This window comes from Toxotes jaculatrix, chromosome 18 (genome assembly GCF_017976425.1).
Source record: "Toxotes jaculatrix isolate fToxJac2 chromosome 18, fToxJac2.pri, whole genome shotgun sequence".
NCBI classification, from domain to species: Eukaryota; Metazoa; Chordata; class Actinopteri; family Toxotidae; genus Toxotes; species Toxotes jaculatrix.
The window spans coordinates 11,424,569-11,444,885 of record NC_054411.1 but is presented as its reverse complement, the minus strand read 5'-3'; the positions used below and the strand labels follow the sequence as shown (position 1 = coordinate 11,444,885).

At 40.5% G+C, this 20,317-nt stretch overlaps 1 protein-coding gene across 5 annotated transcripts; it reads right to left on the bottom strand.

Moving 5' to 3' along the window:
* Positions 1-521: 521 nt before the first annotated feature.
* LOC121198605 (TOM1-like protein 2) lies at positions 522-19,855 on the bottom strand. Of its 5 annotated transcripts, none has more exons than XM_041062868.1 (16): positions 19,793-19,855; positions 15,230-15,314; positions 13,529-13,607; positions 12,830-12,979; positions 12,254-12,388; positions 12,028-12,171; positions 11,646-11,762; positions 10,524-10,657; positions 10,087-10,129; positions 9,075-9,246; positions 8,439-8,553; positions 7,684-7,759; positions 6,651-6,725; positions 4,447-4,506; positions 3,834-3,870; positions 522-3,671 (listed from the first exon to the last, which is right to left on the bottom strand). In XM_041062868.1, the coding sequence occupies exons 1-16, from the start codon at positions 19,842-19,844 to the stop codon at positions 3,526-3,528; spliced, it is 1,620 nt and encodes a 539-aa protein (XP_040918802.1). In that variant the 5' UTR covers positions 19,845-19,855; the 3' UTR covers positions 522-3,525. The 5 variants fall into 5 exon arrangements, 4 of the variants coding, with proteins under 4 accessions (XP_040918802.1, XP_040918803.1, XP_040918804.1 ...); XR_005896350.1 differs by having other exon boundaries at positions 3,620-3,671; positions 4,447-5,956; positions 6,039-6,725; XM_041062869.1 differs by lacking the exon at positions 6,651-6,725.
* Between the last annotated feature and the right edge of the window lie 462 nt (positions 19,856-20,317).

Sequence of the window (20,317 nt, the reverse complement as noted above, 5' to 3'; positions counted from 1 at the left end):
ATCAGCTAAAGTAAAACTATAACATGAGCATACTGGGAAACAAAGAGCGAGCCCCACAAAGACATGACGGGGAAATAGGTCACTGACCTAAAGTAGCACTGCAAAGTTGTTGTCAGTACTGGGGAGATGGGTAATATTAAAAGCCTGTCAACGAACTGGCATTGTTGGTGGTGTGGTGTGGTGTGTTTGTATAAAAGTGCACATCCTGTTCAGTTGCTTGTTTTCGATTTTGGATGCACAACAGGTGACTGACAGAAGAAAAAAAAACTAAGAATTTCTATAAAAACTGTGAACAGATTTTGTTTACATTTTACATGTGCTGAGCTGTTGGGGCAGAATCAGGAAGAATGGGTGAAGTGCCCACTATCCACCATATGGGAGGGGGTGAGAGGCTCATGTGACAATGAATGGCCAGTACAGTGCAAGACTGAGGCCAGGGTTGCATCAGCTTCTGCATGAAGAAGAAGCATGACATTGTCACACAACCCTTTAATGTAAAATAACCACAAACAGTTGTGAGGTAGAGGTCACACATTGCTAGTGTTTTATTGGGCAGTTTTATACGTGCATTAGGTCAAACAAAAATCTGACCATTAGTAATGGCAGCAGACGGCACAGCCAAACAGACACGGGACACCAACCAACAGAAAGCAAGCCTCTCTTCCGTGTCTATGACATGTTCACAAAATGCTCTGTCTCCTCAGTATTAAAAGACATTCAGTAACCATTTTGAGATAGCCACAATTTCGAGGAATACATGTTGCTATCAGGACTTAAGCTTCATAAAAGCAAGTAACACAATACACTCTGACAGATCTAGAGCTACATTAACACACAAACGCAGAAAAAAAGTTCCCTTTTAAAGGATCTCCTGTTACATTTTTAGTAATCATCTTTGTTCAGCCTGCATGGTTAAAGTTTTTCAAAAATGACACAATGTTTGATTGTAAATTGAATGCTATCATCTCAGTTACCTGGCAAACATTTTGAACCTAGATAACCCTATGTAACCATACTGCATTAAAGAAAGTTAAAGCTTATTTATTGTTAATTTTTCTCAACTAATATACATTTAAATATTTAATCATAATGATTACATAGACACAAGTCATTCATGAATGTTTCCTTCCAGGACTTAACTGACAACGGATAATTAAAAGTAAGTTTGATTAGGCTTTTACAACTTGGGAGGAGTTTCAAATGGACTGCCACTGATTGACAAGGCTTTTGGTCTTAAATGGGTTAAAAGAAAAATAAAATCTTTCAAGAGAAATGATAAAACACACCAGAGCATCAGCAAAAGAGCTGGAACGAAGACAGGATTGCTTTTTGCCTCAAAGTGTGTATACCAAAGGCAAACTCCAGTCAGAGCTACTTCGCTGAAATCAGTCAATCACACAAATCCTTGGCAGCTGCTCCAACCAGAGCAGATGAATCATACCAGAATGAAAATACACTGAGAATTAAAATATGTCTTTGACTGCGCAAATCAAAGAAAATAAAATTGTGTTTGTTTGCTGAATGCTTCAGCCTGAACCACAAAAAGATGAAGCAGTACAAGGGTACAAACATGTCTTTTTCTCTTACATGACCTATAAAAATACAATTAGGGGATCAAATAATACATACACCTCTCTACCTTCTGGATGTTACTATGAGCCAATACATTTTAACCAGATACAGAAACCAAAATTTCTGTATTTTGAGGTATATAGATTATATAGTATAGAGTAACTGAAGATCTACCTATATGAATATATCCTTTACAACAGCGCATAATTGTAAGCTATACTTTGTATTGTAGTCATTTATGATGCAAGCGCTAAGTCATGATGATAATTTAAATGCCACATGTTGTCTTGGATCTTTATGCAATTTCTAATACTCCTAAAAGGTTTTGCAATCATAAATTTGACCGTTCATCCATCCATCCACTTCTATGCGAACAAGCGCTGCAATTACACTGTTAGAAAAGTTATGTGCAAAATGAAGTCAATCTAAAGACCATTTCCCATCCCCTAGAAAAATAGTAACCATCTTGTAAACACAAAGGACAAAATACAGATTTGTTTTTGCTTCAAAGTGCACAGACATTAATTATAGCAGGGGAAGGAAAATGTTCATGATCTCTTACATTTACAACACTTGAACGTGATTATTGTTCGACTGGTAGCATTAAGTGCTAGTTGGTCATTAAAGCCTTCATATTCTTTGGAATGGCTAAATATGTTTGCAGTTGTTCAAGATCATATTTCTCTTAGTTAATTTGTTGTAGCTTTTCAGGTAACTGAAAAGATTGATAGGAAATATTCCATGGGCATGTTCCTTCCCCTCAGCCATTTGAAATACATAGCAGAGACTCTTAGCTAGTGCTTTTTAGATTTTTTTTTTTTTTTTTTTAAATCCCTTTGGTTAAAGGAATGTTGACATACACTTGTCACGATTAGCTATGATTTAGCTATTATGTTCCAGTTAGCAAAAATTACCTGCTAACATAACTCTTTTCCCTACACTGCCTCAGGCAAACTGGGTAATAACACGCATTGCCATTTCAGCACATATTACAGTTTTAAAAGCATGACTAAAACCCTAACTGGAGTACTTGTAATAAAAAAAAATTTTTTACATGGACTGACCATATCCACAGCGCTAGTACATAGTACAGAACAAACCATTAAAACAATAAATGCATAAATTAGCAATTAGATGAATGTAGTAAAACGGCACAACATTGTCCTAATTGTGTACTTCTATATTGACTCAATGCATGGACCTGCAGTGAAATTTTCCATTAATCTCGCAGTAATATACCAAATTTTTAAACCACATTAGGCAAGCTGGGTCATTTTCCTTTGGTGGAGTGTTAAAAATGAGATGCAGGGCTGCGAGTAGTACATCCCACACTAACATTAATACATCCATATATAGTTAAATGCAACACAGTAGTGTGCAGTACACATGTCGGACCTCCATAAAGCCGTTGTCACATATAAACTCCAGACAATGTCCGGAGAATCAGGTCCGGACATTGTCCGGAGCTGAGCTTTCACACATGCAGCACACAACCGGTGGAGATTGTCCATGTGAGACGCGTTCACACTTGCTTGGTTTAGGTGAGGGGTGGCGCCTGGGTAGAGCATGCAGGAAGGATAGAAACATCATCACCATGCCCACTTGCTCACAGTGGCATGCTCTATTCACACATCAGCTCAGTCAGACTTTACACGGACTTTGTACTACGGAGCTGACAGGGTAAAGTCCGTTTAATGTCCAGCTGAACTGATTTGGACATTTGCGCGGTTCCTCCGGGTAATGTCTAGAAGAGTTCATGGTTGCAGTGTATGTGTGAAAGCAGCTTATGTTGGAGCATCACTATGGCATGAAAATGATAAGGAGGTGGAGATCGCTTGCTGCAGCACTGCCAGTCAGCGATGAAATGGGACTGGAAGGACTGTTTGGAGGGGATCATCTGGGGTTAGGACCTTTAGATTCACTGGAGAGACATCAAGGTTCTTTGAGAACAGTCTACAAGGCAAAGAGGGCATCTTCCGTCCGTTCAGCCTTTTTGTGGGAGCCGCCAGGGGCTCGGGCAGGGTGAGCAGGGTTAGCTCCGGGGGGAGATGGCAGGGTGTCTGCTGCCTTTGCTCGCTCCTCCAGGAACTTATCAAACTCTGAAAGAAACAAATTGAGCTGTCTCAAAGTCATGTACAGTCAAAGGCTTATCAGTGTTATATTATTATTCAATTAGTGAAAAATACAAATAAAACCTCCCACATGTTTGAGCTAGTGGAACATATGCAAATGTTTACATTAATTGTGATCAGAGTCTGTACCTTCACTGGTCACCCCTTCCTCGGCAGCATCCCCTTTCTATTAAGAAGAAAAAAATCATAGGATAGTATACACATTTTGGCAGAAACTATTAGTAATTGAGCTGTCTTTGTTTCAAAAGACAGAAATAACCTTTAGTATACTATGAGCAGCACAATAAGCAGATACACAAAAGCGTCATACAACTCAAATGCCTATAAAGTTCACACAAACTGAGTCAAATCCATACAAAGTTGCACGTGAAAGATCCGTCAGTCATGCATCCTTCACACACTTTATTCAGGTGTACACAACAAGAAGTCTTCTTGAGCTCAACTCCACAACCTCTGCATGCATATGTTAATTAAGATCATATCATCTGCTTAAACTTGAGTATCATTAGCGCCATATTAGCATATGAAAGCCAGGCCTCACAGTAAACTGTTATATGTCAGTCATTGGTGGAAATAAAGTAGATGAAAGGACGTGAAGTTAAAGGAAACTAAACTTTAATGTATCCAGTTATATGAGATGGATGGATGAAATGTGCTATCTAAGAGAACAAAACAAAAAAAGAAGGTAGGAGAGAAAGAGAAAGAAGAAAAGAAGACATAAATCAAGGTAAAGAAGTCTCACCACGTCAGCACAGAGCCACTCCTCTATGTCATCCATGACAGAGGACTGCGATACGGGGATCTATGGAGCAAAGCCATGGACAAACCAAGGGGCAGCACCAAAGCCACACAACAAAGACACCCAACCCCGACAAACAAAAACAAAAATTGTAACACACACACACACACACACACACACACAAAAATAACAAGAATAGGAATCACCAAAGGCTCAGAAGGGAAGATAAAAATAAAACAAATCAAAATGAGAACAAAAAAGAAAATTTGCTCTGCCAACACTCAACCCCTCTCGACTCTGTGCTCTTACTGTTTTATCAAGTGCAACAATCTGCTACTCAGCTGTCTTCAATGAGAACAGGAGATCCCAGGTTGTATATTGTTCTCATTAGTTCTGTAGAGCTGACATGGCTTAACAGCTGCCGACTAATGTCACGCAGCAGTGTTAATTATTCCACATCATTAGTTAATTAGCAAATCGCTAGAACGTGATTAAGAGATTGATTGGATGGGAAAAGCTGAAAGCACAGGGACCGTCGAGAGGCAGGGCAATCCCATGGCATACACATACGTGGAGCATACACACACCACACAGGGCGCACGGAGCATGAGCAACGCTACATGGCGTGCAGTGACTGTGATGACGGAAGCCATGTTAGAGTGGATGGTGCGCATATGTGTTCATGTAGGTGTTGGGTATCAAACGATCAGGACTCCTAGGAAAAGGGGAACTTTCATCGTTGCTCAAGAAATTTGAAGTTCGTCCATGAGGAGTAACAATCAGGGAAATTAGAAGTTACTTGCATGGAAGTTCATTCACAATACTTAGAAGTCTAGCCCTTTCCCTACACCCTTTCACTGTCTATGGGATGAAACAAAGTCCACTGTTGACGTCGACCTGATATCAAAGTTGAATAGCGAGAACAAAAACGCTTTTTCCGAAGCCCTCTTATATACTACAAAAACACTGGTGGGGTTTCCTCATGAGAGCACAGTTGACGCAGTGAAGGAGAAAACCAAAAGACAGGCCAAGGCAGTGGGGCAGTGAAAGTCATACACAGGGAAAAAAAAAAGAAACGCAAACACGCATGCGGCTGTGTGAAAAGAGGAGAAAATTTTGTAGAAAAGTGTGCAATAAGAAGTCTGTCCCTATCAAAGCTCATATGAATTACACAGATCAAAGTGTAATCCTTTATATTTAAATCATATCATATCATCACATCAATTTACTTGTTATTCACCTGTTAGTTGATCTATTTGTTTAGAGTGAGACATGAGTTTATTAATAACATCTAAAGTATTATCTAAGATCCACAGACCATTAGAGAAAAGCTGACAAATACTCACCGCTACACAGCAAACCACCATTCCTTTCCTTACTATTTTTTATTATGATATGTTATCTGTACTATTCATCACTGTCGATATGACATTGCTGTGTAGCACAAGTATCTGTACTCCTCTGCTGTTTTAATGTGTGACTGTTAAACAATGGATCTAGCTGATGGATGCTCCTGGGGACCAGTTAGGCTCAATATTTCATCCACAGAGTGGATGTACTGTTATTTTCAGTATTATTATTAATTAATTATTCACCTGGGGACCAGTTAGGCTCAATATTTCATCCGCAGAGTGGATGTACTGTTATTATCAGTATTATTATTAATAATATTAATATTATTGATATTATTATACAGGGTACAGTGTTTAGTTCCCATGCCTACAATAGAGGTGAGCAATATGGGAAAAAATCTTTTATAACAGTATGTCATGATAGATCATTTTCTGGAAATTCGACTCTTTAAATAAAAATAACTGGAGAAGAAAATCTGTTTTTGGCTTATCCACTGAATGAAATACCTGACAAATGAAAATACTTCATCATGCAAATTAAACTGTTCCTTTTTAAAAAAAAAAAAAAATTGCAACACTGCCTGTAATGGCTTAATAGAACCAATAAAACATAAACATATTGCCCAACACTAAAGTATCACATCTGTATTAGACATGGAGGTGGATGTTTTTAAGGAGGAAAAAACTTTATTGGTTCTAGTCGTCTTTGAGCATTCTAGGACAGTGCAGTGAGATGAAGCTGAAAATGAGGTGCAGCTTATGAGGATTATGGATGATGCCGGAGGAGGGTGACAGCAGGGGTGATGGTGGACATGAGGGAGGGGTAAGAGGACACACTGAGGATGGAGTCCTCACCATTCCTTGGGTAATAAGCCAGCTGTCTATGGGCAGCTCCTGATCTGCTGGGTTATCATCCCCTTTTACCCTCAGCTGAATCAACAACAGAACAACACCTTACACAAGAGAAGAAAGGTAGCAGCCACCCACCACAGCATAGCATACAGTGCAGAGAGAGAGACAGAGGAGAAGTCAAATATGCAAGAGACGACTTTCATTTAAACAGAAAAAATAAAGAGAGGAAAGAAAATGGCGAAAGGTTCATTCCATAAAGATGAAAATGAGGAAAATAAAAGGGGAAATAGACTTTGAACTCCCTCAAGTAAAAGAACTGCAGGAGAAACAAGAAACCTGAGGTAAATAAAAAGAAGGGATGGTATGCACAATCACCACTGTGTGTACGCTTGTGTATGTCTGTATGTGCGGGTGTGTGGCAGTTCAGGTTTCAGAATCATCTGTGTACCTAGTGATAACCATGCAAATATATTGCAATGTTTGCTCAGACAGGGAGAACGACTGAGAAAATATTGAAACTAACGTGACTTCTGTGTTTGATTTTCTGTGCAAACTGCAGATGAACAGAGGCTGAGAAAGAACTGATATCAGCTTTGAGGAATGCAAAACCCGATTCAAAGTTTTTTTAATGAACTGCTGAGACTAATGTTTGCCATGACAAATGCAAAAAGTGACAATGGTTTGGATATAGAAACTGCAAGTCAGACATTTTGCACCCATTTTGAGTACCTACAGTACTTACTTACTTACTCAACTCATCTCCATGCTTATTACCTGAATATCTATCCAAAATGTGAATTATGTATTTTAGCTCGTCAGCTCTAGAAATAGTCAACACAAACCTACAACTTCCTGTTAGGTCAAAGTTCAAGTATCACTGCACACTGTAGAATATACTGTATTACAGACCAACGCATGCAGGAAGTGGGCTGAGGGCTGAGGACAGACTGGAACAGGAAGCCCTGTAAAAAACACAGCACCCACAATACATATATGGGTGTAACCTGTATCAAACCACATGCCTCAGTGTACTCACCCCTCCTGTGTTCTGCTGTCTCACATCCAAAGCTGAGGCCAGGCCGCCCAGAGCTTGTGGGTCCTCATATTTTACACTGTGCATGAACACAAAGACAACACTGAAGCAGCACAATGACAACTTCAAAATGCCAACAAAAATAAAACGACAAATGTGACAAGTGACTCCTTAAAGCCCCTTTTCTTACTGCTGCCAAAAGCAGCAAATCAATAACAATACCTGTCATTTCTGACAAGTTTTGATTATATTTAAATCACTTAAAATGAGGGATTTTCATTATTTTTGGCCATACTGCCTCAACAGAAGAGAAAGGAAAAAAATATGTTGAGAAGGAGGAAGAATGAAATGAAAAGTTGTCTTTCTTCCTCTTACTTTATTCTCTTCACCTAAATGTTAGAATTACAGCTGAAGGCAAAAAGCAATTGGTAGGAAAAAAAATACCATATTAACATCCACACCCCTGAATGTATTCAAAGGTCATTCTGGGAAATCATAAAGGAGAAAATAGTTCACTTAAGAAGATGTGCTAAGGGCAGGTTGAGGGACAGTGGGCACATCAAAGAAAAAAAAACAAACTTGCATGCCATTACTATCACATCGTGGAAGAGACAGTGTAAAAGTGCCCATGGGTGTATTTAATTTTTAAATTGTTAAAGGTGGTTATGAATAGCTATTTAATTAAAATAAATGACACCCTGAATAACAACCTGAGAGGACCTAGGCTGCACCAGAAGCAAAATGAAATCTAGACCTACTTTTTGCGTTGTTCGGCCAGAGAGCTACTCCTGGTCTGGGCAAACATGTCAAAGTCATCCTGGTTGTGGCCTGATAGAGACGACAGGGTGCCGCTCACGCTGTCTGAACCTACATCTGGAGTGAGATGGTGACAGAAGACAGCAGTGAAAGGGAAGGGCAAAGAAGATGGAAAAATAAATTATGAAGAAAGATTTTAATACGCATAACGAAAGAAGTGAAAAAATATATATGCAATGCAGATTTATAGTCTTCATAATTACAGGCAGGTCATTCTTCACAGCGCTCCTATTCAGAACTGTGTGGCTGCCTCTATTCCACCACCAGAATTAAACAGAACACTACAATGTGCACAGGCTTCCCTGAAACCATCAGGGGAGCAAGCAGTGGTAGCAGTGAGTTATGGTGCTGGGCTTATTTCCCATTAGCAGCCAGATTATGAGCCTTTTTTACACTCTGCTGCTTCTCCATTGCCAGGTCTGCAGAGACTGCGGAGGAGGGATGTTGCTGCTCTGGTGAGATTAAGTGTATGTGTATGATAGTTGCAATTTTGAAGAAAAAAGTAGGTTCACACGCTAGTATGTGTGGAATACGTTCCTTCACACCAGAACATAGACTTAATACCATTCTGTTCTTACCAAGGCCAGCTAGTGCAGTAGACAGCGATGCTGCACTGGGGTTGTGGGCTGGGGATGCAGTGGCCCCGGCAGTGGACTGAGGTGGAGGGCTGGATGTGATCCTGGGTGTGACCACAGCAGGGGAGCCTGGGCCCAGGTCTATCAGGTTGTCCTCTGTGGCCTCATTCAACATCTAGGAGAGGGAAAGAAAGATGGCTGTCAGCAATTATGAATGGATGGAAGTATGCACCGTTTTGAAGTTTTGCTAAAAGTGATTAAAGTAACACAATCTGAGACAGCACTGTGGGTCACTAGATGTGGACTGGAGACTACGAACAGGAACAATACGGGGGTTTCAATAAACAGTTGTACAAGACTTCAGATGAGTGAGACTGAAGGCAAGAAGGAGGGCAGGGGAAGACATACAGTCTATCTAGATTCACACAGTGATACTGATGGTGACATGTCATATGCAGACGTGTTAACATCCATCACTCCGTTCATCCCCGCACTTTGGCTTGGACTGAACGTGGTGCTGGTGTCATACTTGCCTCCGTCAGCTAGCCACAACACAAACAGACAGAGCACACAGAAAGATCAACAGAATGCACAAACACAAACAGCTATGTGGGATGTAGTGAGTGATGCCCCAGTCCTCTGGCGTATCACCGATACTGGCAAATGTACACCTTAAATAGCAGATTGGAACATGTTCTGCTTTGCTCGTCCAGTTTTACAAAATTAAAAATGCAATCCACTGCAGCATAATGTATTAACGCTGCCGTGGAATGTGTATGCTATTATAATATAAATAGTTATTAGGAGTTCAGATACTGACATAGTAGAATAAACAACAATGGGCAGAGGTATGAGTTACATTTGACATCTCTCATAGCTTCCCTAATGTTAGACAAACTGCCACAGGTGATGTAGCTGCATTAAAACGTAAAAAAAAAATAAAAATAATTCTGAAAACATGCTAAAAGCAAACAAAATAGAGGCAATCCTCAGTGAGAATTTTGTTGGTACTTACCCCGTTGTTCTGTGCAGCTCTGCCCGACCTGTACCTCTCATACCTATGAACAGAACAAAAACCTTTGAATGTTTTACCACACGCTTTGTGTGGTACAAATTCTTACACGTCTTTCATCTTCTGAAGCCTCATGAAAGAGAGATTTTAGCAGTTTGAAGCCACAGAATGTTCTAAAAAGGAATAAGCTCTCTAACTCTAAATGTTTGGATTTGCTCAAAATGTAAAACCAAATCTGTGTCGAGCATGGTTTCTCCAAAAACAAAAACAAAAACAGAGAATTTTAAGATTACAAAATAAAGTTCTGATGAGGTTAAAAAAATATACATAAATAAAATAACTTTCTGATAATCATAGAACCTTGAGAAAAACAATCATGTCACTTCAGCCCCTGTTTTGCAATACAAAAAAATTCTGATTGATGGTTTGGCTGACTGTACCTCTCATATCGGAGGAAAATGTTGTTGAGGTCGTCATTGACATGTAACAGCTCCTCAGTCACTTCCTCATTAGAAACACGTGAAATCAGCTCAACCACTCTCTGCTGCATAGCCCTGCACGTCCTGTTCAGCTCCTTGACAGATTGGCACATCAAAAGGTTGAGCAACAGATTCAACTGATAAATCAGTACATACAAACAGAAACAACGGGAGATGGAAAAAGAAGGGACAGACACACACAAATAGGCAATTGTATGCTGACTAATGGCTCAACCTCTTGACAAATTGTTTTGTCAGACACATATTGACAGCTCAGTTTTGACAGAATGGCTGGAAAGCATTGTCTAAATCTGGGAAAATTCACTTTTCAATAAGTGTCTATCTTTTTTAAGGCCATCAGTGTTGAGCACCGCAGCAATATTTGTTGAACTGCATAGAAATTCTGTAAATGTTTTCGTGTTCAGTAGCAACTGGGGAAAAAGACAGCTAAAACGAAAGTCAGAAAAGGTATCACATAACCATTACAGCTAGCAGGGGTTCCTAAGCAAACAGCCAGATCCTTGCAGCTGACACAAATACCTGAGAGGATTTGGCCTTAGGAGATTAAACTCTACATGAGTTTCTATACCACTGGTTAACTGCCAACTCCAGGAATTTTACAACAGCCAACTGCCTCTTGATAAGTTGTGAGTTGAGCATCCGCTGAAAACTTAAGACACCGCTCCCCCTAGTGGCTGCAAACAGTCACAACATTTCATAGCTGACATGCGTTGCTGGAAAGGTTTTTGTTTTCTGAAGCGAGTATCTTTTACAATGTGATGGAATTCATTTAGAACAATATTTTGCAGGAACCTGGATTCACAGTGTTTTGTTTTAGAGTATGGGTATTAGTGGGGTCTCCTGCCAGACCGTTTCATATAGAGAACAAAAAAAACAAAACAATTGCTCCTGAACACCTTCTGATTTGGATATGCCTTGATAATTTAAGCAACATTAAAACCACAGTAAACAGATCAAATCATGTGCATGAATAAAAGCCTTGTCAGGCACAGCATAAGCAATAATGTGTGAAGAAGCTGCATGTGTGTGGTAAAGACGGACTTCATAGCATACTGATCTTACCTGCAGCAGCTCTAGGTCAGAGGCATTTTCCTGACCAGGGACCATCTCTGTTAGCATCTCTGACATGACTTTGATGTTTCCTCTCACTATGTCCAGCTCACTACGCAGCCGGGCGATCTGAAAACACAGACGGTCAAAGATCATTTAGGACTTGCCCAGTGTCAGCAGCACAGCAGATGTTCTTGAAGGCAGTAGAATGAATAGATGTGAAAGCTTGTAATCTGCTTTAAATCATGCACTTAATTACTGAACTCTGGATAAATCTGCACAGACGCTGGTGAAATGGGCCATCTAAATAAATGAAACTGACTTCACTTTACTAGCAACACGTCCAGTAACAAATCAATATAACACGTCAAAGGGTTCTGTTGATGCCTGTCACCTGTTCAGGGGTTGCTGTGATAGGGCTGGGAATGTGGGAGACCTGCGTGGCAGAGCCAGGTGTAGAGGCAGGTTTGGGAGCCCCAGCAGCAGGTGATGCAGGAGCCAGGTACTTGATCATGGCTGGATCCACCTCAGGTGTACCCTGAAAGAAAAAACAACCCTTTAGAATACTGCTGTGTGAATATACACGTGTTTATACAGTATGTGTATTTCCTTCCTCTCACCCTCTGTGGTGTGTGAATTGGAGACAATGCATCCAGATCTGCCATTGGGAATTCAATGCCTTTTCTCTTCAGCTCCTCATAAATATGGACCACCCCAGTAAGATCAGGGCTGCTCCTGAAGGCATCAGCCCAGGCCTGCCACAACACACACACACACATTATAAACTACAATAAAAACAAAGGACTAAATAATCATTTTACTTGTTACTGCCCTGAGTGTAAATCCTTAACAAAAATAGAAAACTGAATGGTCAAGGATCTCTTGCATCCTCCCTGAAATGCAATACACTGACTGACGGTGTAAACAGACCGAGAAAAGTGCCTAAAAGAGGAGTGTCCCTTGGGGTATCCTTCAACAAATTCCTATAAATATTTAGAGGACAGCAGGAAGAGAAACAGGGAATACCAGATGTTGGCTGAGCTGACCTCAGGTAACTGGATAGCAGCACCAGAGGCTGCAGTCTGTGGTACAACACCTGGGAAGTGGAGCATACAGTGCCCACCTGGCTTTCCAAAGACCATGACTGAATGCAGTACTGAAAACAGGAAAAAAAAAAACAGAGAAAGCGCCAATACCTGTATGAGTGACAGCACTTTGTCTTGTACGATGGTTGGAGGATTATTTTTGGGAGAGATGATTTTGACCAAAACACCATCAATGAAATCTCTGTTGGCCACCTGGACATGAAACCTGTGACCACAGTTCTTCACACATGTTTCCAATACCTGCAGAGAGGGAGAGGATTAAACAGAGACAGAAGCATGACAAAAAAATAAATAAAAGTTGAAGAAAAAAGTTTGTCTGTTAGAGGCTGCGAAGAAAGGGAACACTTTGCTCTCTGGTGTCCACAAAACATCTCAGTCAGGATGCTTTCATCACACAGAAGGGCTTTTAACTAGCAGAGCTATCAAAGATGTGGGTGGATGCGAATTGAGAACAAAGCTCAAAAGGCATGGCTGCTATAAAGAAAATGAAAGGCGAGTAATGTCAGACAGATAAAAAAAAAACTGCCCTAGCAGTGTCTGGGAGAAAAGACACAGTGGAGTAAAATGACGAAGAACGGAAGATCAGGAGAAGTCAAGTTTAATGCAGGGCGCAACCTTTTAATGTGGTGTACACAATGAAAAGCAACAACAGCATGGACATGGCCATCACAAACTGTCCCAAGGTTCAAAGCCACTTTTATGACACAGTGCCCACTGATATGCTGGGTGAATTTAACATCAGTTTTACAATTTAAAAAAAAATTCTGCTAAAAAGTAAGAACTTCTTACCGTCAGCGCCAGCATCACTTCTCTGTAGTTCTTGTTGCCACTGAGTCTCTTCTTCAGTGCCCGCATAGCATCTTTTGGCCTAGACAAAAACAGCAGAGAAGATACAGATGCATGAGGCACCCCACTGAGAGTAGGCATAACATCCTTGACTCTGTAGGGATTAATGATTTTCTGTGCCACAATAACACGTTAGGCGCTCAGCCAGTGGTAACCGTTTGACTAAGACAGAGAAGTATCGTCACACCATCTGCTTCTCTCTTTTCTTTCTGCGTGACTATGTGTTTCTCCTGAGGCAAGATCAAAGCTGTCCATGCGTGAAGAGTTCAGGTTGGCTTTCTGCCTCAAACTGTCTGTCTCTTCACTGCAGATGAAGCATAATAAGCTTTTTGTACATTTACTGAGTTAACATTTATCTCTGTCTTCTGTCTACCTAGAAGTGGTTGGAGACAGAGCATAAATTCTGACAGACAGGCCTCTGTATGTGTGTGCTCAGTGAATACAACGTCCCTGGTGTGTTTTCGATTCTTCATTTAGAGTTGCCTGTTTTTTTGTTGTTGTTTTGTTTTGTTTTTTTTTTTGATAGTTCCTCAATTTTGTTGTATATTGTTTCTGTGCCTATCACATGTTGCCACACTAAAATTAGGTATTTGATCATTTGAAGGCACACAGGAGCTGAGGCAAAGTTATTTCAGTTGCAGGACCTTAAGTCCAACTCTGAAGATAACCAGACATCGTCTAACTTGCTGAACATCTCGAAGACAAGAAGTTCTGTGTTCTGCGAAGCTAAACTCCCTATCTCTCGTGCTTTCTGTGTCGCTGTGTGTGTGTGTGTCACTGAGTGTGACAGGGAGGGCCCCATGTCGCATGCCAACACAATGAGTGTGCGTAGGCATGAAGAATGTGAAAAGCAGGGGAAAATGGAAGAAGGAGAAAGGGAAAAATAGAAAAGCACAGATTCTGAAAAAGCCATTTTAAATGTTCTTCCACAAAAATACTCTCTTTCCCATGGAGCTGATATCTGCTGGGATCCCCTAACAACCACATTTCATCAGACTACGTAACAACTGCTAACTTACTTCATGAAAAACTTTCTCTCTAAGATACGTTAACCACAGGTGGATTTAATGGTGTTACGGAAGAAAGTCACAAAAGTGCTAAAGAAGAACTATGTGTTTTATTGTACATGAAGATTTTAGATTTCCATTATATGCTGCAGTGTTAAACCTGATCTAGGGCTGCTGCACTCTGATAAAAATAGAATTCTCAAGCAAAGAAATCTCAATTTTCAACTCTAAATGCTCGAGATACTGACATACTGATAATGAAAAAGAAAATTATGAAAAATATAAATGCAAATGTTATCCCTGAGTCATTTTTGACTATTTCAGTCACACATTTGTAGAATCTGTCTTGCAAACCATAGTAGTCTGGGCATCTTTCAGTGTAGGAGGCTGGTTTAAGAATTTGATTCATTCAGTCATTCATTCATTCTGTCAGTGACACCTAAGGAAAACAAAAGGCTTTCTGTTATGTCGTGTCTGTTGGTGAAGCACAGCAGCCAGTGTATTATTTGCTTGAGTCACTCAGTCAGCCAGTGTGTGATAAAACAATGAAAGTTCCATTATAAACCAATGTACCACAATGGACCACAAGACTTTTTGGGGGGGGGGGGGGTTATTCCCTGAAGGTGCAGAAGCTCACCCCTCGTCTGTCTCGTTTATGATGTCGCAGATTTCCATGTTGAGGGTCCAGTCCTCGTTCTGTAGGCCTCCATCTGTAGCCCTCTCTGGAGGAAAACACAAAGAGTTCAGCCGGATTACTTATTACATTTTAATTCATTGTAGGCTCCACTGTAGTATTTCCTGTACAAAGATAATGTTTGAGGGGCACAAATTAACAGTTACAACAACAACAATAATAAAAACTACAACAGTTTTTATTTGACTCTAATCATGGTGTTGTGACACAGGAAGCTGGTGGCTTTTCTGCACAGATACAAACTGTTCACAGCCCAAAATAATGTCGGTTAAAATCAGACAACAGCACTAGCGAAGAGAAGCATATCACAGCCTAAAGGTACTTTATGCTTTAGTCGTGGTTACTCAACAACCCAAACCAGCACTGTGGCTGACGCTGAAGAAAATTTTAGTTTTGACACCCAGTCCTCTGTTTGCAACCTGCCAGCTGTCTCACTAGCGAGGGTGACGCTGCTTTTTAGTCAGACTCAGTTGCTGCCCATGCTAAAGTCGATGTGCACTAATTAAAGCAACTCATGGTTTACATAAGGGTGAGAGAAAAAACTGTTGTGTAAGCAAGTCAGCATGTGGTGACAGAGTTCAGTGATCTGAGTCTCTCTGATGTTCCTTTTTACTCAGCCAAACATTTTATGTCCTTATATCACTTAACCTTATATAGTCATAACATTTTGCAGCAAGTTGAATGGATGTGTGTCTGCACTTTAATGCTCCAGTAAACTTGCTTTCAAATGTATGTATGTCTCTATAATATTATATATTTATAACTAAATGAGCAACAATTAAAGTAAAAAAAAAGAGTTCAACACACAAAATCCTGACTAGTTATACGTGTTGGAATTAAGCATTGGGTCTAGGATCAGGAGGCAGATTAAACAATTCTTCATCTAGTTTAGCTTTCAAGAATCAAGAGAATCTTTATTGTCATTATGAGAACATAACGAAATTTAGCAGAGATTCCCGGCTTAAAGTCACATATATAAGTAACATATTTACACATAAAAAAAAACACTTATGAAAAATATGTAATATAAAGTAAATAGAGTGCAGCTTAGCGCCAGTCCCAGTCTGAGATGCTGTGAGTGAAACCTTCATTTGCTATAAAATACCGTTCACCACCTGTTGCTCTGATGTCTCCAACTCCAGGAAACTGACTGAAAGAATCAAACAGTCAGCTGGAAAGTGGGAAGCTAACATCTCAGGAGAAAGTGAAGCTGAGTGTGGGTGTGATACGTCTGTGTACTTAGTCATAACTGATATAACAGTGGAAAAACAGAAGCCACAGAGACCTGTTCTCCCCTTCACACTCCACCCCACCATTTAATAGCATTTTGGCAGGAAATAATGTGATCCGGGCTGTGAGAAGCTACAGCGATGAACTGGCACTGGAGTCATCAATTCGTTCCTCGCTCTGTCTCCTCCTTGCTCTCCTGTCCCCTGAATCCATCCATCATATCTGTGAATGCTTATATCTTTTAGTATCACAGTTATTTGGGGTGAGATCCACAGTAAAACAAAAAAAGTTTTTTTTTTTTAACTGAAGCGAGCCATGACAGAGTTGCTGTGGCTGACACTCAATAGATTCTCATTAGACGATTCCTGAGCTTGGACAGTTGGAGCTCCTCTTTCTGAAGCCCAAAGGCCCTGAGCAGGCTGTCATGCCCAGGCCAAGAACCTCGCTCTGGGCCGTGTTGCCTTCCTTTTGGGAGGCTCAGAGTTGGACAAGCCTGACAGCCATGACTTATTCATGCTCTACCTCCCCTCTCTAATCAACTTGTCACAGACTGGGATACCACCAAGAGACAGGCGTCTTTTTGGGGGGCAAACTCCCATCTACAAACACTAATTTCTACAAAAATAAAGAGAAATAAAATTCATTTCAGCATGAGCAGCATTTTAAAAAACAGTGTGCTGTGCCTTGACGTTAGGCTGTAAAGTATATAGAACATGAGTTTGGAAGAACTGACCTGCCACTTCCACTGGGATAGCCCTTGTAATCCCCTCAAGTGGATTGTTAGGTCGAGAAAGGGCAGAACACAAGTGGCAGGGGAGGAAAAAGAAAACCGATCTCTCCATGTGAAATGAGCTACAACGACCCTGAACAATCAGAGCCTTGCTAATGAAGTTAAATGCTCGCTGAGTGCATTCATTCGTGGTGTTGTGTCAATCTCCCCAGCCCTGGGAATCGACACCAACTACACCAGTGAAGCCAGTCGATCACATGGCTTTAACAGTGGCAGGCAGTGCCACGCACTGCCAACAAAGCAACAAATCTCTGTCCCTCTATGGCCCCATCTCTACATGTTTTGCCCTTTTAAGACACTTCCTTTTTCTTCGCATTTTCCCCTTGTCCCCTCTTTATTGTATTTGCTTGCCTTTTCCTCTCCTACATATCTCAGGAATGTTCAGAGCTCCTTGGCAAAGAATTAAATAGTGGAAGAAATTCTTAAATATAGAATTTAAATTTTTGCATCATATTCTGCAAATGACAATAGTCAGTGGATACTAGAGTTGTATAAAAGGATGGCATGGCAAATTGACCAATAAGCCTATCTGCCGACTCCAATACTAAATCTGTGTCATTACAAAAAGGGAAGAAACTGTTTAATGTACTCACTTGAAATTTGAGAACGTACTTCTGCATTGTCAATACTGAATGACAGACAGCATGGCTTTTGCTCTGTGTAATAATATCCCCTCACCCACTGTGCTTACTTTCTGGAAAAGGAGATACAGCAGAGGAGAAAAGCCATCAAAGTGCCTTGACCATGAAGCTACAGCATGAAGATGAGAAAAAACACAAAAGAGAAGCATAGCTTGAACGTCCACATGGCACACACCTGCATACATCATTCACCACCTCTAACCCCTTCAGTCACTTAGGAAATGAATAATGCCCAATGCATTCCTCATCAGCCGCTCTCTGTCTCCTCTGCCTGTTCCTCTTTCTCATTGTGTCAGGTAAGACGATCCTTTGCCATGCTGCTGTGGCACCACGGCAAAACAGACACCTGTACAGCTCTTCGTAGTGCAGCAATTCAAGCTATAAGATCAGGATGATACGGCCATGTCTGTCAAATCAGGAAATCCAAGATGTACTGCATGTAGCCCACTGTATGACCTCTGTTGAATAAAACACTAGAGAGCTCAAAATGCTCAAAGTTGGCGCCTTAGGGCTGCCTTGGACGACATGGCACACAGCAGTGAGCCTGGTTACCCAGGCCCTTTAATTCCTGAAGACTTCCTCCAAACTGTTTCTATCAGGTTGCATCAATGAGCTTCAGTTAAGCACTTCATGGTTATGTACTTTCTATCTTACAGGGAAAAACAAGTGTGGGAAGAAAATAAAGTCTGGGATCTACACAGACATGCCATATTTATGAAAGAGCAGCTTGTCCTGTGACAGGGAGAAAAAAATATGTAATCAACAGATGCTTCTATGACAGCTGTTGCATTTACATAAACAGAAATCAGCAGTGTGAGAAATTATTATTTGATCCACATCTGTTTTGCAGGGGTTTAAGTAAACATGAATGAAACTGGAAATGCTGCATAAATGCCTTAGGAATGTTTACACAACTTCATAAACACTGGCACAAAACTCTTTGCAAATAAAAGGGTTAAGACTAGTAAGGTCAATGTAGGAAATGATCTAACAACAGAAGATGGTGGTCCCTCTATAAACAGGAGCAGAACAATGTTGTAAAAGCAGTGCAGCAGGGTGGGTGATATTCACTAATATCACTGAGCCTTGTTGGATTTCATTAAATTTATAGGGTATCAAAACAAAAGAAAGATGCCAGACTTCTTTTACATTATCAAACAAAAGCTATATTCAAGTTATTTTCTGCAGCTCTCACAAAAAAAAAAACCTATCATCATTTGTGCCATTTTCTCGTGATAAGGGAACATCAGGGTTTGGAGACAAGCGGTCTGGGTCAGAGATTGTTTAACTCTCAGCACTTTTGCAAACAATACGCAAGTTGCAAAGACAGATGCAACCACACTAATGGGATGTGGTAAACCCCATGTTTTTCGTCTCTTCTGCAGCACGAATAAGCACCATGACACAGCGCCTTGAGATTCAAAACTAAAATCAAGCAGGTAGTTGACCATACAGTGTGTTCTTCAGGAACTTAAGGAAATGCTGAACTTCAGCTTGGCAGAGGCTCTACATGCGACTTCAAACCGTGTCACTACGCATGCCCATGCTGCTTTCATTCTCTTAAAAACTGCATTGCATTGTCCGCACAAATGCTGAGTGATTTGGCGTAATGACCTGTGATTACAGCGGACTAAGTTTAGGTGGACAGGTTAGCAGGCTAACATTAGCTGGTAGCTAAATCCAAATAGATGACGTTTGCTGCGATGATGCAGGCTAGCTCGCTGTTCCCACTGGCGAAACCTTAAATAAATCCTTGCGGAAAACGCCAAATATTTGCCCACGCTTAAATTCTTTATGGCAGAGGAAGCATCACATCTCTAGTCAATGATTTCAAGGCTAACGTACCTATACATTGGCCCACGGGAGTACTGTACGGATTTCCAAGTAAGAACTCCATTTTGACAACAAACAATCTGCTCGGGAATGACAGAGGCTGAGGCCCAGAGGCGGTACAAGAAAGTCCCGCCCATAGAGGAATTCTATTGGTTAAAATATCCAAGAAGCTCTATATGTATGGCTAGAATCAATGCCAGTCATTGTCACCAGCTGAAGCTATGTTCAAAAAGCACTTTCATACATATAAACGCGTTTACTTTGTTAACATAATTGTACAAAAGCGCATAGAAATAGACAAATAAGAATAAAAAACAAACTCACGCATGAAACATTAGAAGTATAGACTATAAATATACTTAATTATTGTCTGGATGGAGCAAACCACACACGTTTGAAAAAAAGATGTTTAACGAAAGAAAAAAAATGCACAAAATCTTAGTGTGATCATAGCGAACCATCATTTTGATTTGTGTTGTCATTACATACATTAATAAACCAAACAAGTATATTTTGAAGTTCAAAGATTATTTTGAC

Excerpts from the sequence above, each read along its gene's own strand:
- LOC121198605 (XM_041062868.1), bottom strand. The coding sequence starts at position 19,844 with ATGGAGTTCTTACTTGGAAATCCGTACAGTACTCCCGTGGGCCAATGT. Across the intron at positions 12,389-12,829 it reads AAGTGCTGTCACTCATACAG|GCCTGGGCTGATGCCTTCAG; the intron begins GTATTGGCGCTT and ends GTGTTGTGGCAG. Across the intron at positions 6,726-7,683 it reads GACAGCAGAACACAGGAGGG|CTGAGGGTAAAAGGGGATGA; the intron begins GTGAGTACACTG and ends TTGTTGATTCAG.